Below are 18,893 nucleotides of genomic sequence, written 5' to 3' on the forward strand. Positions count from 1 at the left end.
GGTGCCCATTAAGTGTAAAACCATGCATTAGATATTGGGAAGGCAGAGGTAGATACAATGCTGAACAAGAACTGGTCTGGGACCATGATACGAACTGATGATCCAGTGTGGGAGGAAGACCTGCACAAGTCTAATACAAGGAAGTGGCTATTCCGGTTTCTTTCTGATGGGCAAGCATTTTGCAAAGACTTAAGTATGTGTGTGTAAGGCAAAAACAGTCATTTAAAAATACCTTTTAAAAAGTCATTTCACTGGCGGGGAAAAAGAGTATAAAATTGTTGTCGTCACCTCCCATAAAAGAGAAACAAATTATTTTTCATGTTTTAACTGTGTTTGTGGCTAAGTCTCACAGTCTAAGAGATTTACCACTTCAGATGAATTCCATACATTTGCATTTAAGTCTGAAAAAGACTTCCAATTATCCAGCAACTGAACCAAAGAATTGGTAGCTTTTCTAAAACAGAAGAGGAAAATTCTTTCTCTTTTTCTGGTAGCATTCCTGTATTCTCTACTCAAGAAAATCATTTCAGAAGCTGGATGTTTGTTGTCAAAAAAACTATGTTGTGAATAAAAAGTATAAAACTAAGAAGCTATGCTGTCTCTCTTTTTAAAAGTAACTCATCAAAAGAAAGGATCTTTTCCCTTTTTTTGCAAGAGAAAATTTAGTCTCTGTTTTAGAATTGCAAATATATCTTCCTAATGGAGAAAAATCAGTTCACATGACATAGTGCTTGTTTAGCCACTTCAAAAACTAGAGTGTAATTTATTATTTTTCCGTCTCTCTTTTCCCCATTGGATTCACAAAGCCTCATTCTGCCACAAGCATTACTTTATATATTTCATGTAAAGATACCCTTTTGGAATGAAAATCAGGAAAAGTTTTAATTTTATAGCCTTGGAAGTGTTCTCTTTTTCTAGGGCAGAGATAGTAGTTTCAGTACTGAGAGCAACGGAAGGGGTTAACATGGACTTGGCTGGGTGTCAGTTAAACTTTTTTTCTGGCTCTGCTCCGGGTTTCCCCTTGAAGGGATTTCCCTCCGCCTCTGTGCCTCTGCAACAAGACCCTTTATAAAGAGCAGACTTTCTATTTCATTCCTCACTGAACCTCACTGGCTTTAGGAGCTCAAGACTTCCCAGGCACTTTCAGTGGGGACAGAAAGAAGGGTTTTGGAACCATTATTTTCTCATAACAACAGCAACTTAAAATGCCTAGGAAGATGGTTGTGATCTTTGGAGTCTCAAATATACTTTGGATGGTGTTTGCAGTTTGTAAGTTCTTCTCCTTGATTTGTTCCAAATGCTAGCATTCCATTTTAGCCCTGTTTTTGGCTTCAGTCAGTTTTGTTATGGTCGTAAAGAAAGGCACTAGGATTTTTAAAGCGTGGGAAAACTTAATTTAACCTAACTTTTAATGTGCTATTGAGTATTGCTAGACACTATTATATTGTCATAGTTGGAGCTGCAAAGTTGATGTTTTTGGAGACCTTTTTTCCAATGTCAAATGAGTAATTGGATTCTATTTCTAGGAAGGTCTGTCTCTTTAGTTTCCTGCACTTGATAATGAAAGCAAACTTAGCTAGTGACAAAACAACTCTGATAAATGGGCATCAAGGTCAAAGTGAGGGTTCTCCTAAGCGAAGATGATTTCAACACCTTCTTTTGAAAGTGATTCCAGTGCTGCCTTGCGTTAGTTGGAAGCAGTTTAGGAAAGAGATCAGCCAGATTGTATTTTGGGTGTTATACTAGAACAGAGAAGAAGGACTAGAATACTCAACAAACCAGTGTTTGGTTTTTTTTTTTTCTTTTTGCCTTCACAGCTCAAGCTTTTAAAATCGACATCTCCCCTGAATCCAAAATTATTGCTCAGATTGGTGACTCCATCTCACTGACTTGTAGCACAACAGGCTGCGAGACCCCATCGTTCTCCTGGAGAACTCAGATAGACAGTCCACTGAACGGGAAGGTGAGAAATGAGGGGACCAAATCCACGCTGACCATGGATCCTGTTAGTCTGGGGAATGAACACTATTACCTGTGCACAGTGATTTGTGAGTCTCAGAAACTGGAAAAAGGAATCCCAGTGGAGATCTACTGTGAGTACTTTAGAGAATATTTGATTTTCTCTCCATTTTGCTTTAAAATAAGTTTTTAAAAGGATAGTTTTGAAAGAAAAGAAAGAAAAAAGTATATTCATGTCCAGATTCTTGGCTAGAGGACCTAGTGTACCGAGAAAGCTAGAGACAGCTGAACCTAGCACTAGACCAGAGACCCAAATCCTAGCTTCTATTTCCAACTCTGCCACAAACATGGTGACCATGGGTAAGACTCAACTTCTCTGGGCTTCAGTTTTCTTAACCATAAAGTGAAAATCTCTAAGGTTCTGTTTATTTTATTTAAAAATTTTCTGTTCAATTATATCCTTATGTGTTTACTTGTCTATGTATCTAAATGATTTATGAATTCCATATTTCAGGGATTTTCCATTGATTTATTCTTATGCAATTCGGTGCTTAAAATTAGTTTAAAGATTAAGCAGGGGATCTATAATTTAGTAATGGGCTTCTGTACAGAATTTTCCCCTTTAGATAGAAGAAAAATATCTGCAAACATTTCACTCATTTGACTTTGGCGGAGATAAATTTAGGAGGTTTTGTTTTTGTTTTTGTTGGGTGCCATTAAGTCTTAATGCTCAATCGCTCAACCTCAGAGATATTTGTATAATGAACTAGATTTGCCTTGTGAATGTGAATGAATACCCCTCATTTACCAGCCTACCAAAATGTATCCCAATCCATTCTCAATCCAGCAAAGAAAGTTAGCAAAAGGAGTGAAAAAATAACCTGAAATAAATCACTTGCATTCTGGTTACTCTTCTTTCCAAAATACTGGAATCCTTGATAGTCATCTCTTCAGGAAGACCTCATTTGATAATCTTTTCTACTTATGTTGCTTCTCTTCTGCTGTAGTGGAGACAACTTTGTCCAGTAACCTTAACTGATTCTTCAAGAAGCCTGTATGTTGCTAGTGCTTCCCAAGAAACTGTGCCTGGCCGGCTGCTTTCAATTATGCTGGCTGTACATGCAGAGTTTATGTCTGTGCAGCCTCCTGAGCTCCTTGAAAGGCCCCCTTATGTAAATACAGGGGAAAGTAGTGAGTTCTTGTATTACCTGACAGCAAACTATATGGATTATAAACTCATTTCTTTCAGAATATGAGGGATGGGACTATTGGTGGAAAAATGAAAAGTACTGTTTCTTCACATAGCAAAACATTTCCAGTTCCTTTGCCTTTCCTCACAAGTACCAAATAGTTGAAGATTTAAAAAGAGAAATGAAGGCCCTTCTGGCTTTAATTATCTTGGCTGAAGTTTTTTGTTTTTTTTTTTTCAAGAATGTCTGTCTTTCATTATGTTTAACAGTCCTGTCTCCATTCCACATTTGATTGTAATATTCTTTAGAGTTGGAAACTTTGTATTCTTATTTCACAGTCTTGAATCGAGCCAATGTGTTACCATCCTGGTGGTTTGCAACGAAAACTAGTCTTGCAAGGAAAGCAATGGCTGACTGAACTAGTGTGTCCCTTGACACTAAAAAGTTCAAGTGGAGTATTAGTTAGACTTTGAGTTAGGCATTTTGGGAGGCAAATATGCCTTCCAGAATTTAAAGACTGCACAGGTATACCTTTCTGGTGGATGAATGCCTGTCAGAGGCACGATTTTTCAGAAGCCAATTATTTAGAATTGTTCTTTTCATTTCTTAGCATATCTTGCCCAATAACTTTTTTTTGCAATGACATTCTAAGCCTCAGGTTCCTTATCCATAAAATGAAATATATCTGCCCTTACTAAAATAAGAGAATGTGATATAACATAAAAAATCTTCAATAGCAGTACAGACTAATAAAACTCCTGAGTTTAAATCCCGGCTTTATCATTACTAGCTATGTGACCTTAGGAAAGTTATGCACATGTGCTAAGTTTATGTTTTCATATCTATGAATTGTGGTATCTATTTCTTAGGGTTGTTGTGAGGATAAAATAAAGTCATTGGTGTTAAATGAATAGCAGAGTGATGGGCACACATAAGTATTCAATAAACATGAACTTCTTCTCCCTCCTTTTACTCTGATAACATGCAACACTTAGTACATGCAGCGTCAGAGCTGAACTCTCTAACAGGAGATTCCAGTCTTTGAACCTACCCCAAACCATGAAAGGCTATTTAAACAATTAATTCTACTGTATTAAGACTGTATTTGCAAACATATTAGATTTAGTTTACATTGATTTAAATCAGTAAGGGACCTCATACAACATGAACAAAAAGTCCATTTGCATGTATTTGTTTGAACTTTGCAGCTTTCCCTAAGGACCCAGAGATTCATTTGAGTGACCCCCTGGAGGTTGGGAAGCCAGTCACAGTCACGTGTTTGGTCCCTGATGTTTACCCATTTGAAAGGCTGGAGATAGAATTACTGAAGGGCAACCATTCCATGAAGAAACAGAACTTTCTGGAGGTTTCAGAAATGAAGTCCCAGGAAACGAAGAGTTTGGAAGTAACCTTCATTCCTATTGATGAGGATATTGGGAAAGCTCTTGTTTGTCAAGCTACATTACACATTAATGAAATTGATTCTCAACCCCAAGTAAGGGAGACTACAAAAACACTGCAAGTCTACAGTAAGTACTTGTGTAAAGTCTGTGGGAATTTAGTCTTGGATCTATACAGCAGTAAACTTAGGAGCTAAAGTCAAGAAACATGTGTGTAGATTTTACACAATTTTGATTCATTGAGAGCATAATTTTTGTCAATAGCATAATTTAATAAAAAGTGCACCAAATTTGTGTTGAGAAGATTTGAGCTTAAGTTCTGTCTCCACTAACTGTGTGAATTTGGGTCACTTAATTTCCCAGTCTATCAAAGAGGACTACTAATACCACCTGATTGGGTAGTAGGAAATAGGCTTAAGTGATAAAATGTTTTTAATCATGTTTCGTAAACTCTTATACTATGCCTTGAAATATCAAGGTATAGAGATTTTACCAGGTGGGCAATTATTCTGTGTGTGAGTGCATATATGTATGCTCACCTGGACACATATGTGTGGGGTGAGAGAGAGGAGATGAGGTTTGATTGTTTCCATGCTCCCTGAGATGGTTGGGGGAGCTGAGGCAGTCTTGAAATCCTAAAATTGGTAGGAGTGGACTCACTGTGCTTTGTTCTAGACTAAAATGCTCTGGTCTGCTTTGACACCATACTTAAAAGAAGTATTGCCTTCTATAACAAGTTTAGCTGAAAGAGAATGAGATGGAAAGGTTTTATCAATGTTTTGAGAAGAATAGTCAAAATAGATATTTTTCCTAGAGAATATAAAACTTGGAAACGAGAGCTATAACTAAGTATTTGAAAGACAGTCATGTAGAAGTGGGATTTGATATATTCTTTAGCAGTAGAGGACTGAACTATGACCGGTGTATAAAAGTTAGTTACAAAGAGGAAGAGTTCAGCTCAATAAAGAGAAAATGTTCTAATAACTAGAGCTGTCCAAAAATCAAATGGACTGTGTTTACTATAAGGTATGGATTTCCTTGCACCATAAGTGTTGAAGCTGACTTGAATGAACCTTTGGCAAGGAAGCTGAGCCGGAACTTCTACCTTACCTGGGAATTGAACCACATTATTCTAAGGGTTTTCTTAATTTCTGCGTATCTATGGCCATCTGAAAACACCAAACATCAAAAAAAGTAACTCCATCAAATTAGTCAGAAACTGGATTGACTAATTTTTATGACTCAGCAATTCTTTACACTAGTTTGGCAGAGAAAGTTTGTCAAATTTGTGAAAGCATGTAAATAAAGTCTATGAGAGAAATACCGTAGCCCTATTGGATCAAGATGATGCTTAGCAATGACTACTATTGTGCCCTGCCTTCTCAGTCTCACCCAAGGACACAGTTATATCTGTGAATCCCTCCACAAGCCTGCAAGAAGGTGACTCCGTGACGATGACATGTACCAGTGAAGGTCTACCAGCTCCACAAATTTTCTGGAGCAAGAAATTAGACAATGGGAATCTACAGCTCCTTTCTGAGAATGCAACTCTCACTTTAATTGCTATGAGGATGGAAGATTCTGGAATTTATGTGTGTGAAGGAGGTAATCCAGTTGGGAAAGACAGAAAAGAGGTGAAATTAATTGTTCAAGGTAAGCAGAATGTGAAAAAGGATGATAAAACTGCCATCATTCAGATTTAAGCAATAGTGAAATAGCTTCAATGCCAAAATTACTTCGTTAACTTTTATTGATGATCCATCTGATCGCCATGTACTTTAATACAATTATATATTCATCTTACTCATACTTCTTGTAAATATTTCCTGCCGGAACTTCCATGGCTCTGTTTTTCTGGTTCCTTTCCATTTCTCATCATTCTTTCACTGCCTCATTCCTTGGCTTTCTCTCTTCCTTCTGCCCCTTGAATATTAGTATTCTCAGGTTCCCACATCTGGTCCTCTTCCCTTCTAACTCTGGACTCCCAAGATTTGAACTATGTATTATATGCTGTTTACTCTGAAATTCATGTTCCTATTCCATATCACCAAAACCTGTCAGTTCTACCTCAAAATGATTCCTAGAATTTGACCTCTTTTCTTCAACCCTCTTGCTATTGCCTTAGTTTATCATCTCTTACTTGGACTCTTGAAAGATGTTCTTATAAATAAATAACATCTACTGACCACCAGCTATATTCCAGGCACTTTACATATGTTTCCTCTAATCTTCAAGAACTAACTAACGAGTATGTATTTTATATCCATTTTATAGATGAGAGAATAGTGTCTCCCAGAGATTAATAATGACCCTTATTGCTTGTACACCTAATATTTGCCAGGAATTCTCTTTCCTCTTTATAAATGTTATGTCTTTTTTCTTTACCACAACCTTATGAGGCGAATAAAAACACAGGCACAGAATAGTTGACAATTTGCCTAGAGTCACATAGCTCATTAGTGGCATTTAACAGAGACCCATTTAAACCCCAAACCCCATGGTTTTTCAACTATAGCTAATTGTCTTTAAGTGGTCACCCTGCTATCATTCTGTCCCCCACATAATCCTATGTACTGCTACCAGAGTTATCTACCTTAAACAAAAAAGGTGCACATTTTATATGACTTCAACCAAACCCTAACTGCATGTAAATTAAAATTCACATTTCTTAAAATAGTCACATAAAACTCTTCACAATCTAGTCAAAAACAACTAGCAGAGATGGCACTGGAAGCCAAAGAGCTTTTCTGGATATCTGAGACTTAGGAGTTTGCCCTGACATCTCAAGTTTCAGCCCCTGAGTCAATAGTAAAGTATTTTTATATTGTATCAAACAAATTTAAGAGGTGGCCTGCATACCACTTTAATGCTTAGATCTTGACTTTGCTTTCAGTGTGATTCTGTGTGACTTTCAATGGTGCAGCTTTATTCTGTTGATACAGAAGCTCTAAGTGCTGGTCTGTTATGGGTATTGCTTCTAATCAGAAGACATATTTGTATAACTTTTTTTCAGTACTTTTCTTAGATTTTGTTTTATCTCCACATGAGGATGATTTGATTTAGTTGTTCAAGCAATTGAAAAGCTGGGATCTTGAATCAGACCCACCTGGCTTCAAGTCCTAATTTTGCCACTTGTAAGCTGGGTGAGGTTATTTATCATTTTTCATCAAGAAGAAAGAGGAGGAGGAAGAAGAGGAGGAGAGGGAGACAGAATTAATAATATCAGTTCATGAAATTGTGAGGATTAAATGAGATAATATATGTAAAGTGGTTTCCACAATGCTTGACACACTGGAACCTCTTATATTTTTGAGCTGTTATTCCACTGTTACAGGGATTTGATAAACTACATTTGAGTGGAGAATGAATTTTTTTGTTGAAAAGATGCCAATCTCTGTCTTGACAAAATTTTATCCTTATTCACTCTGTTGAATGAATGAATCAACAGCGTCTTGTGCATTTGTTCTTAAAAGATGTGGTTTCATTTCTGAAGGTCCCAAGGTGTAAAGGAGTAATTTATTCCTGGCATAGATGTTAGCTGAAAAGAGGCCAGGAAAAAAAGAAAGACCATGTATTGAGCTGTGATGAAAGAAGAAAAGAATCTTATCTTCTTTTTGTCTTGTTATTTTATCCCCCAGAGAAAATGTTTACTGTAGAGATCTCTCCTGGATCCCAGATTGCTGCTCAGATTGGCGACTCAGTTGTACTGACCTGTGATGTCATGGGTTGTGAGTCTCCATCTTTCTCTTGGAGAACCCAGATAGACAGCCCTCTGAACGGGAAGGTGAGGAGCGAGGGGTCCAAGTCCACGTTGACCCTGAGCCCTGTGAGATTTGAGAACGAACATTTTTATCTGTGCACCGTGACATGTGGGCATAAGAAACTGGAAAAGGGAATCCATGTGGAGCTCTACTGTAAGTGGTTTTCAGAATTGTTCACTGTTTTGTCGTTGTTGTTCCCAGTTCCACTGGAAGAAACAGAATGCGAATCTGTGACACAAGACAAGATCCTTGTGTTTAGAAGGGAATATAGCATTGTGAATGGTTCCTAAATCTCTGAACCAGAATTTTTGATGTAACTTAATTGGCCTAAATCTTAAGTAGATATTACATATGAACCCAGCATCCACAATGCTTAGGTTGTGTCTTGTCGATACTCTCTCATCATGGACTTGAACACACTGCATGCTCCCTGCTTCCCATCCCCCTCTGGGTGTATGTGGAGTGTACAGAGGTGGTCGTGTGCAAGGAGTGTAGTCAGTGTCCACTCAGATAACAGGGTGGGATGACTGCTGCTCAATTATTTGAATTGGGGGTGAGGCCCAAGCATATTGGGTTTTTTTTTAACATCTTTATTGGAGTATAATTGCTTTACAATGGTGTGTTAGTTTCTGCTTTATAACAAAGTGAGTCAGTTATACATATACATATGTTCCCATATCTCTTCCCTATTGCGTATCCCTCCCTCCCACCCTCCCTATCCCACCTCTCTAGGTGGTCACAAAGCACCGAGCTGATCTCCCTGTGCTATGCAGCTACTTCCCACTAGCTAGCTATTTTATATTTGGTAGTGTATATATGTCCATGCCACTCTCTCACTTTGTCACAGCTTATCCTTCCTCCTCCCCATATCCTCAAGTCCATGCTCTAGTAGGTCTGTTTTGAAGGCACATTTGAAAGCCGATTGGCAGGGTGGGAGAAATGAGGCAATGGGGAGCAAAAGAAAGCCAGGGAGTTAGATTGGTCACTGGGGATGGTCAGTGGCAGACAAAAAGTAGAACCAGGAGACTGAACTAGATTTGAATATTGATTTACACCATATAAATACACTACACTTTTTCTTGCTGTTCTTGTCACCTTAATAAAAATCCTTTACGGCCTCAAATCTCTATGAATTGACATTGCTGGAGTTCCTCAGTTTATAATGAACGAAGAAGAAAATATGTAAAGTGATCATAAAGTTACACTTTGAGAAGGTTATTCTGCCTTGTTTTTATTCAGTGGAATTCAAGAGAACAATTGTAGAGATTTTCCTCCAGAAATCCTGCCCAAACTTGTGTTACCCCTCAGGAGTTTGTTCAGCATGAGTTAGAGTATGTCCATAAAGGGATTTGAATCTCTCAGAAGAAGGGTAAATTTATTGCGTTATCATATTACCAAGAGTCCAGGACCTGCTGATGTAGGCACATTCCCAACAGCAATGAGAACCAGCAGTGAAGTCTTACCATCATACAGAAACTTTAGAGAATGTATCACTTTAACAACATTTTGCTTAAGGAGAAAAAAATTTTAGCATGGCTCTTGCTCTGATAACCACTCTAATCTCACTTTTATTGATTTGCATAAGATGTGTTATAAATGTTATTCAGAATCTAAATCTCATAGTTTTTTCTTAACTACAAGTATTATCCAAGGAATATTTAAGACTTTCTGACTAAACTTCGCTGTTGCAAATGAAAATGTCTAAAGTGAGAAGTGCCCTTGGGTCTTATTTGAGATGAGAGGCTGCACGGCTCTGTGAAACCAAACCTGGGCTCTGAGCTCAAGGAAATAGGAATTCTGATCTCAGCTCAGTGACTTACTAGATATGATGCCAAATGGCAGACTCTTAGCCTCTATGCATTTTATGTTTCCCTAGCTGTAAAATACATTCTCTATAAGTTTTTCTAACTGTAAAATAAGTTAATACCCATTAGATTACGCTGTTTTGAAGACTGAGATAATGAATGTTAAGGGACTAGCACATAGTAAATATCCAATACATCCTGGAAAATATTTAAAATGTTTAAAATATATAGTTACTAAATAGGATGGTGGAAGCTGACATATCCATTGAAAAGACCAGTCCACAGGTGTCAGCAAGATTGCATCACTAGAGAAGAATAAGAAGTATATTTATTACCTGATGATTTGATGTGCTAGTTATTTTTTGTTTCCAGCATTATTGACATTTAATGTCATAAATATTTATACTCAATGTTGTTATTTATATATTAGTGATCATCCTATCCCAGGTGAATTAAAATCTGCATTTTGAGACCTTTGCATTTAATAGAGATTAGTTCTGTTTTTCCTTGACTGTCACATATAAACATCATTTTTGCTTGACATTTGCAGCCTTCCTTAGAGATCCAGAAATTGAGATGAGTGGTCTGTTAGTGAGTGGAAACCCAGTCACTGTAAGCTGTAAGGTTCCTGATGTGTATCCTTTTGACCGGCTGGAAATTGAATTACTTAAAGGGGAGAATATTATGAAGAATAAAATCTTTTTGGAAGATGTAAGTAAGAAATCCCTAGAGACCAAGAGTTTGGAAATGACCTTCATCCCCACCACTGAAGACACTGGAAAAGTTCTTGTTTGTCTGGCTAAGTTACCTATTGACAAAATGGAATTTGAACCCAAACAAAGGCAGAGTACACAGATACTATATGTTAATGGTAAGTACATGCATGATCTATCCATAATTTAATATGAATTTTTTTAATCATGGTTGCCAGGCAAGAGTTAACATGAGGTTGATAGTTAAAACCGATGTGAAAAAAATAATTGAAAAGGAACAACAAAATAATGATTATTATAACAAACCACCCCCAGTGCTTAAAACAACTGTTTATTGGCTTATGATTCTAAGCTGGCAATTTGGGAAGAGGTCAGATGGGCAGTTTGTTCAATGTAGTATTAGATGAGCTCATTCATGCATTGTCAGTCAGTTGGCAGGTCAGTGGGGGATGGTCCCAGGTGGCCTCACTCACATGTCTGGGCCTTCTCTGGTGTTTCTTGGCCTTTCTTTCTCCATGTGGTGTCTCTCAAGGAAGGTAGCCTAGGTATAGTCACCAAAGTGCAGTATTTCAAGAGGGTGATCATGAAAGGGGGCTCTTGGGGCTGGGCTTGGAAGTCCTACCGTGTTACTTCTTCCAGGATATATTGGTCAAAGTTAGTCACAAGGACAGCCTAGATTCAAGAGGTAGAAAAATAGAGTCCACCTTTTCATAGGTGATTCACATAGTTCATGGTCATGTTTAATGTACCATAAATGTCAATATGTACTATCATTGATCATCCATTCTTTGATAGTAAGAGAGTTTCTACAGAATTTATTTCCATTGGAAAATATCCAGGATGTGTCTATATTCTACTCTCTCTCGTTCTGTATCTGCTAAAGTAAATGGGGACAGAAACCTCTTTTGGAAAGTTATTAAGATTTATAAACTGTTCTAATCCGCGAATCCATAGCCCAGTTTTGCAACATTATCAAAATTATTTGGAACTCGGTGTATAAAGAGTCAAGCTAACAAGTGTTCCCACCTTTTCAGTTGCTCCCGGGGATACAACCATCTTGGTCAGCCCCTCCTCCATCCTGGAGGAAGGTAGATCTGTGAATATGACATGCTCTAGCGATGGCCTTCCAGCTCCGAAAATCCTGTGGAGCAGGCTGCTAAGTAACGGGGATCTACAGCCTCTTTCTGAGAATACCACTCTTACCTTAACGTCTACAAAAATGGAAGATTCTGGTATTTATGTCTGTGAAGGCATTAACCAGGTTGGAATAAGCAGAAAAGAAGTCGAATTAATTATCCAAGGTGAGCTAAGTGATTAAATGAGTTATGATTGCTAGTCTTATTTTGGTTGTGTTACTGGTTTTGAACAAAGTCCTTTTTGAAACAAACAAAATTTTTACTAAAACAGAATGCATTGAGCGTTTTGAAAAGCTCATGATGTTTCCTCTGCATGGAAAGCTCCTGGAATAGTACTTCCTCATGAACTATTCCAAGTCACTTATCCTAAAATTCTTTCAACTGCAGGTGGAATCCAGGAACTGTGCCAAGAGTTCCAGTTACACTTACAAGGCATTGATTATGGCATTGAAATAAGGATAGGAAGACGTATATATGTATTTTGAAATTACTTAGGACTAAAGCTACCTTATCTAGCTGGATTAAACTCTGAGTGGTAATCTCACAAGATGCCTGCTAATATGTGCTTAGAAGCCTAAGAAGGCACTTAAACATTTTATAAATTCTGAGTTTGAGTAGCAGTGACCATGCCCTCTAGTTTATCAGTTTAATGGCATAGAATCACTAGGGTGGATGAAGTTAGCAGACCCAGACCCATTCTTGCCAGGATGGAGAGGCAAGACTGAGAACAAAACAATTCCTAGTTGACAGGATGAAGCTGTAGGCAGTTTTGGGCAAAATCATGAAGTGATTTGGATTTCCCTCATACCTTCCCTTTTGGGGTTCAAGGTTCTCTTCTTCACTAGAGCTGTCAGTTCCTCTCTTATCCCTTGGTATTGTTTCCACTAAGATATTAGGGACTTTCTTGTTACATCATTACAATAATAATTTGTATTTTAAAGGAAGAACCTTGGCAGGGCAATGCACTACCTTAAAGAAAGCCCTTAGGATGTAGCTCTGGTTGGGGAAAGAGTATCAAATCAAATCACAAAACAGATGAACTTAATGGGAATCTCACTTATAAAATGGTGATGTGGTACCTCCCTCCATGGGTTGCGTATTAACAGAGATGTTGTATGTCAAGTACTTAGCCCAGGATAATTGGTGTTGTTAAGAATTGTAAGCACAGCTTAATTTCTTGATCTGGGATTGTCCAGCTCAGAACTCAGAAGCCTGTAAAGGCCTTTATACTTAAAGAAATATTTGCACAGCAGTGTGACAAAAAAAAAAAAGTTCTTTGTCACATTTGAAATCTACAGCTGTTTTTAAAACACTTATTCATTGGCTAGGCTGGGTAAAGAATTATATTAAGGGACATGAAAGAAGCATAAGAGTTGTCTTCTTTTATTAAAAATGTGATCATTTACAACAATCCAGTAAATGCTTGACTTCTTTAATTACCCCTCTAAATATTTAATGCAAACAGTAAGCACAAATACCATCTTGACAGCTATTGTTACTGTCATTAAATTAATATGGGATTGGTTTATATTTCATTCAGTCAGAGGTATCTTTAAATTCTTTCCACAGTTGCTCCAAAAGATGTACGACTTACAGCTTTTCCTTCTGAGAGTGTCAAGGAAGGAGACACTGTCATTATCTCCTGTACATGTGGAAATGTTCCCCAAACTTTGATAATCCTGAAGAAAAAAGCAGAGTCAGGCTACATAGTGCTGAAGTCTACAGATGGTGCATATACCATCCACAGGGCCCAGTTGGAGGATGCGGGAGTATACGAATGTGAATCTAAAAATGAAGTTGGCTTGCAATTAAGAAGCATAACACTTGATGTTAAAGGTTTGTTTTTTGTTTTTGTTTTTTATTATTTTTTATAATCGGTCAGAGGCTTGGTGAATTGTAATGAATTTCAAGGATTAGGTGAATGAGTGGGTAAAATGGAACTGAATTCCATGATGATTATGGTTATTTCTTAGTGTTTCCTAAAATAATCACACACAGCTGCTCTATCCTATGGAGTTCAGCCAGAAAGTTGACATTAATCAATCATTGGTCAGTGTAGAATTCCTGTTTGCTTTTATAAACGTTGACAATTCATCATTGGTCTCTGAGGTCCTGCATTTCCAAAGTTTTTAAATGTATTTTCAAAACCTTTCCCTGGGGGTTATAAGGAAACTAGAGAAGTAGAATTGGCACATGGAAAAAGAAAGGCTCTATCCAGACCCTTTTCCTTCCTACCAGAAGAGAGTGCCACTCTCTGAACACGGAGTACCTACATATTTTCTGGATTGACTCTCTTCAGGATAATAATTGAGTTTGGTGATCTTAATGCTGAACAACATAAAGGAAACTCTAGACTACAGAACTGCCTCCTTAGAAAATCCAAGCTCCTTGTCCATTTTACCCTATTCTGATGGAGAGAGGGAGGGAGGGGGCAGTGGCCCCAGCAGAGAAACTTCAGAAGCCTCTTAATCTTCTAACCCCTCGTGTGAACACACAGTAGGATCTGTTGATCTTATCAGTGGAAGCAGAATAAGTCAGCCTTTACTACTCTGTCTCCCACTCCTTGAGGGCTAATGAGCTCCCACTGTGTGTTGGAAGCCAAAATTGAAGTGAACATTTTTGCAAACAAATGCCAATTTTTAAGAGCCTCTGGCACTGGGCTCTCAGAGTTAGCAACTACTCATCAGTGTAAAGAAAATTTAAACGTGGGTCAGAAAATGGGTAAAAATTTTACTCATCTGGCCAAATCTCTCAAGATTACAAGACCTTACCGTATGTTTTCTTGTCTTCATGATACCTCCTTGGAACACGACAATATCAATACATACACATGGAAATGTTAAAGAAGGGGAAAATATCATGATTACATGTAAAACTTTTAGTCATCCACCTGCAGTGATTATCCTGAAAAGAGTTGATCTGGCCAATGAAGTTACTATGTGTTCAAAGAATGGAACATTTACCTTGTATCATGTTACTCAAAGTGACACAGGGGTATGTAATCAGTGCTTCCCATGAGGTTGGAGATGTTTCTGGATGGATTGAGATCTTGATTATGAGTAGGTTGAAATTCATTTATTCCTATTTAATCCTCAATGCCTCCAGAACACCTTTAATTAAGCCTAGTCCCAGGAACTTGGATGTCTAACATTTTTATATTTCTTTTTGTAGTTAACGATTATCTTTTAAAGACACACCAAAGCTTCTTCTCCACTTTTTATTTCTCATACCTTGCTGTCTTTTCTAATTGCTTTATTAAGCTAGTAACTTACATATTTGCCATTTTTCACTCATTATTTAAATGAACAAATTAAAGCACATTAGGCACTCAGCTAGAACCCCCAAACTAAATATGGTTTAAAATAACTACAAATGAATGGAAACAAAAATTGGACATTTTTCCTGGGAATTTTCAACTAGTCATCTTTTGAAGTTAGCTAAGTTTTAAAATTAATTTTGGTTTGTTTTTTTTTTTACAAATATATTTGCTTGAATGTATTCCAGTGATAGAAATGGTTGGGAGTCTTTAGGATTTTCAGTGTTGATATAGCTAATAGAAAATTGTATTTGAAGGTTGCCTTGGTAACCAACTCAGCAGCGAATTTGTATTTTACTGCAGATATCTGAGGGGAAAATCAAAGGCAAAAGAGAATATGTATTAAATTGAAAAGAAAACAATAGGAGCAGAGGTACCATTCATTGCTCAGCAGGTTATCAATATTGATGCCTAACCATAATTATGATAATGGAAATTCTATTAAAATATTACCCTTGTACTCTGACTAGTTCTACTCTAGCGAGGGAAAGTAGAAAAATAAGGCAATTATCATTATGTTTATGGTGAAGTGTTTTTGACCTCAATAATTCAAAAAAATGGACTTCCCGTCATCTGACTCCAGTGATTCTTTTCTTCTTGGTTGATCTCCAGTGATTAGAAACTCCTAGAAGTAAAGCAATGATTATCAAGGTCAAATCACTCCTTTCTTCCAGGACTGAGACAATATATATGTCACTTGAAGAAACAATATTTGTGAGGTCATACAATGCTGTGCAAACGTAAATATAAATAGAGATGAAACTTCAGTAAATACCATGCTATCTTCTATAGATGTTCTTATAAGGTTAAGATATTAAATAGTATTGTAGGGGTCAGATGATTTTTGTAAGTAGAAAGAGTACTAATTGTAAAGTTTTTGTATACTATTACCTTATGTACCCAATTTACAAAAAAATGAAAAAATGGCAGGATGTAGAAAGAAAAAAAATATATTACTATTCAAAAGATATTAATTGGGTGCAAGCTACTCCAAGCAGGGAGGCAGGTAAGGCTATTCAGTGGTGGATCTAAAAGACACTAGATACATATGCTTATGTAATTCACAGTCTGAAGGAGGAAGACAAAATTAATAGATAAGCAAACAAATGTTTAACTATAAGCTGTGATTAGAGCTATGGAGGGAAAGTGTAGTGGGTTATAAAACTATATTAGGAAAAAAAGTATATTAGGGTTTCTTATTTAGGCTGGAGGAGATGCAGGTCAGAGAATGTCTCTCTGAGTAAGTCACATTTAAGCTAAAACATAATGCTATCCAAAAAACTTCATATTATCAAGAAGTGATATAAATGCTGAAGAGGAATAATGTATATTAAGATGCCCTACTTCAGAGATACAAAATATAAAGTTTTCTATATATTTCTAAAAAAGCCATTGACAAGAATTCTTTCCCTTACTGTCTTATATGTGGTGTTTGACTATAATGGTTACACTCTAGGTGTTACAAGGCTTTTCTTGGAGAACTGTTTAGTTATTTTAGTTCATAATGATCAGAGTCCCAGTTCTTTAGTATATATTTCTACTTCCCAAAGCAAACCCCCTGCTCCAATTCTTGCTCTTCTAAATGAGTCCTAAAATGTTGCGCCCTTCCTTCCATTCTGCTATTGAACCTGAATCTATTTGAATCCAAGTTTGTGGAAATCAACAACTGTCATCTTTAGACTCATCATGACCATAGCAACTGCTAACTGATTATTTGAATAATTCAAAGAAATATGCATTTTGGGTCCTGTTGGTTCTTATCACTACTTTGAGTCACTTCTCTTTAGAGAACGAGTTGTACTGTTAAAATAAAACATGTAACTATTATTATTAAACAATTTCTTTTTATACTAGACATTAATTGCATCCATTTTGTTATTTTCCAGGAAGAGAAAGTAACAAGCACTATTTTTCTCCTGAACTTCTCGTGCTCTATTGTGCATCCTCCTTAATAATACCTGCCATTGGAATGATTATTTACTTTGCTAGAAAAGCCAACATGAAAGGGTCATACAGTCTTGTAGAAGCACAGAAATCAAAAGTGTAGCTAATGTTTGAAATGTTCATTCAGAGACACTATTTATCAGTTCAAATCCTCAGTACTGTTCATCATTCCATGAGGAAAACAACAAGCTAGGAGTCCAGACTTCTTTGAATGTAGTGAACTCTTGGAAAGAAATGGCTGCCTAAGCCCCTTGTTGTGAGCAAGAAGCCAAAGGAAAATTTCTGCCTAAAAAATAGGCACTACCTTTGAGATGTGACAACTGGAGTAGTTTCTTGATGTGTATATGCAATAACATGATTTGTATATATGTAAAATAAAACTATGCCATAGCAAGATTGCTTGGAATATCAGCACACTATAGTCACATTTCTATAATTATTAAAATGTTGCTTGGATTGACTGTTATAACTTAAAGCATCTTAATATTGATTGACAGCTGAACTATGTCATCTTTTTAATATTTTATTTCCTTTAACAAAATTTTATTCCTATAAAGTTCATAGACAACAATTCCATGTTTTGTAAAGATGTTAGGGTTTTATATTGTTATAGGAAAATGATAAACCAAGGGGGCACTGGGTTGACTTTCAGGTACTAAATACTTCAACCTATGGTATAATGGTTGATTGGATTTCTCTGGATGGTACTGATATGGTACTTAGACGTTTTATGATGTTGTTTGTTCATCAGACTCTTGTGTAACTTTCCCAATGTGGTCTAAAAATGCAACTTCTTTTGATTTCTTTTGTAAATGTTTAGGTTTTTTTGTATAGTAAAGTGATAATTTCTGGAATTGAAAGAGTTGTGTGTTTATTTATTATAAATTGCCTCCTTTAATCATGTTGCAGCTCTTTGTGAAATGTCAAGTTCCAAGACCAAAGAGTTCAAACCCATAGAAATAATAAGCAGATACTTGAAGTATGGTCCTCAGATTACTTTTATCAGAATCATCATGGGAACTTGACAAACATTCACATTTCTTGGGGCCATCCTAACCTATTGAACTGAAATATCTGGTTTTGTGACCTTGGAATCTGCAATTAAAAATTTTTTTAAATATAATATACACAGAAAGATTGAATGCAGATGAACATGCACATATTAAAGGGCAGCAAGTGAACACCTGTATGTACCACCAAGGCCAAGAGATAGAGCATTACTATTCTTCAGAGCCTCATAGATGTTACTCACTGATTGCAGCTCTCTTACTGAGGCATAAGTGATATCTTGAATTATACATTAACCATTCCCTTTCTTTGGAGATTTTATACCTATATAGGAAACCCTAAGTGAAACATTATTTTGTTTGCCAGCTTTTGAATTTTACATAAAAATAATCAAACAATATATTTGTCTATGACTTTATTCACACAAAATTATGTTTTTGAATAATTCATCCATATTGTATTTAGCTTTGTATATTCATTATAAGATTATGCTACAGCTTATTTACACATTCTAGTGTTGTGCTGTTTCCATTTTGGGCTGTTTCCATTTTTACAATACTGATCAAAGTGTCTATAAACACTGTTTTACATGTTCCTGACTAACATGTGTAAGAGTTAACTTAGGGTGCAATAATTCCTATAAAGTGTATACATTCTAATG

At 36.6% G+C, this 18,893-nt stretch overlaps 1 protein-coding gene across 1 annotated transcript; it reads left to right on the plus strand.

The window, feature by feature from the left end:
* Positions 1 to 1,097: 1,097 nt before the first annotated feature.
* On the plus strand, positions 1,098 to 18,078 carry VCAM1 (vascular cell adhesion molecule 1). The gene is made up of 9 exons (XM_082612678.1): positions 1,098 to 1,269; positions 1,818 to 2,093; positions 4,358 to 4,678; positions 5,936 to 6,202; positions 8,188 to 8,463; positions 10,666 to 10,986; positions 11,863 to 12,129; positions 13,534 to 13,800; positions 17,167 to 18,078. Exons 1-9 carry the CDS (start codon positions 1,206 to 1,208, stop codon positions 17,325 to 17,327), a joined length of 2,220 nt encoding a protein of 739 aa, XP_082468804.1. The 5' UTR covers positions 1,098 to 1,205; the 3' UTR covers positions 17,328 to 18,078.
* Positions 18,079 to 18,893: the final 815 nt, after the last annotated feature.

The sequence above is a fragment of the Mesoplodon mirus genome (assembly GCF_964341445.2).
Source record: "Mesoplodon mirus genome assembly, chromosome: 3".
Lineage (NCBI taxonomy): Eukaryota > Metazoa > Chordata > Mammalia > Artiodactyla > Ziphiidae > Mesoplodon > Mesoplodon mirus.